Source organism: Echinops telfairi, unplaced genomic scaffold (assembly GCF_000313985.2).
Source record: "Echinops telfairi isolate 266 unplaced genomic scaffold, ASM31398v2 ScPeMD7_3509;HRSCAF=4178, whole genome shotgun sequence".
NCBI classification, from domain to species: domain Eukaryota; kingdom Metazoa; phylum Chordata; class Mammalia; order Afrosoricida; family Tenrecidae; genus Echinops; species Echinops telfairi.
The window spans coordinates 17,934,366-17,935,839 of record NW_022107407.1 but is presented as its reverse complement, the minus strand read 5'-3'; the positions used below and the strand labels follow the sequence as shown (position 1 = coordinate 17,935,839).

Sequence of the window (1,474 nt, the reverse complement as noted above, 5' to 3'; positions counted from 1 at the left end):
GTTCTGGAGAAACAGGTTCACGAGCTGCAGAGGGTAAGAAGCTGAAAGGCTGGGGAAAGTGTTAGGAAATGCAGTGCAAGTGAGAAGGTGTAACACGTAACATCGAAGAGTTCAAACGGAAGATGAATTCGATATGATGGGAGAAAAAACGAGAGAAGATGATAGCAGTAATTGAGTTGTGGGAATCAGAAAATCATGAAGAGGAGGGGTTAGAAGAGATCAGCAAGTGAGGAGTGAGAGAGCGGTCTGATGGTGAGTGGCCAACCGGGAAGACCGAGGCTGTCAGGCAGTGTGAGAAAGGAAATGGACCAGTGCTCCTGATAACACTGGCTCGGAGCGCCCTGTGGAGACTGGAGGAGACTGAGGATGAACAAATTGAATTTACAAGGAAGAGGAGGGGGTGGCTTGAGAGGGACTGTTGAGCAAGGGAAGGGTCAGGGTGGCTCCCAGAATTCCATGAACCTCCACTAGAGGGAAGCAGACTTTGATGGAAAGCCTTTCAACATCTAAGGAGAGGTTCAAGGATGAGACTGGGATAAAATCTAATGAAAGCAAGAGTTTACTTATGTATAGAGAATGAGTCTACTTTAAAGAGGATTCTTACCTTCTAAATCTGAACTGAGGCAAATTGGAAGTGGGACTATACTTCCAGGTTTTGCATTCTCTCCAGTGTTAAATGAATTCTCATTTTGCTCAGGTGTATCAGTTTCTGCTTTTTAAATTAAAAATATATATATTTTTAAATTTCTAGAGGCCAGTCAATACCGATACTACTCCAGACGCTCCCCAGGATAAGAACAGAGGACAGAGACAGAGTCCTCCCCAGGACCCCGTGGAGTCCAGGCTGAGGTACGGAGCAGGACTCAGCCTGGGTGTGCACTTACATACAAAAATGGGAGTGGTTATCTAGATCCAACTATTCTACTGTGGGGATTTAACATGTCTTATTGTCATCTTGGACTCAATGAACCGATGGGTATTAAATGATGACTAATTAATTAGATGGGAAAATGTGTAAAGAAAAAATTCTAACACCAACACACACACACACACACACACACACACACACACACACACACAAAGAACATTAACAAAACTCACTCTGATATTTAAAAGAAAAAGATGGATATTCAATCCCTTAAATCTCTGAAGGCATTTTCTGCAGCTTTATTTAATGTCTGTACAGGTAGGTATTAAAATATTCTTGACCAGGTCTGTCTAAATAAGACAGGCTGGATGAACAATCTGGAGGAGGTAACAACGGGACTGACAGTTCCGGGGGGACCTGGGAGAGGGGGAGGAGGGGGAAAGGAAGTGGTTTTAACAAACCCAGGGACAAGGGAACAACAAGCAATCCAAATTGGTGGTGAGGAAGGTGTGGGAGTCTTGGTAGGGCATGATCAAGGGTAATATAATAGGAGAATTGCTGAAACCCTGGTGGGGACTGAGCATGATAGTGGGACAGGAGGAAAGT

The 1,474-nt window shown here is 44.1% G+C and overlaps 1 protein-coding gene across 1 annotated transcript in view; it reads left to right on the top strand.

Annotated features, from left to right (window-relative positions):
* The window catches only part of GOLGB1 (golgin B1), a 60,875-nt gene that overhangs the window by 52,025 nt on the left and 7,376 nt on the right, over window positions 1–1,474 (top strand). Inside the window, exons 17-18 of the mRNA XM_045294229.1 lie at window positions 3–33; window positions 752–849. Of these exons, the coding sequence (XP_045150164.1) occupies window positions 3–33; window positions 752–849 (129 nt within the window). The remainder of the gene's footprint in view (window positions 1–2; window positions 34–751; window positions 850–1,474) is intronic.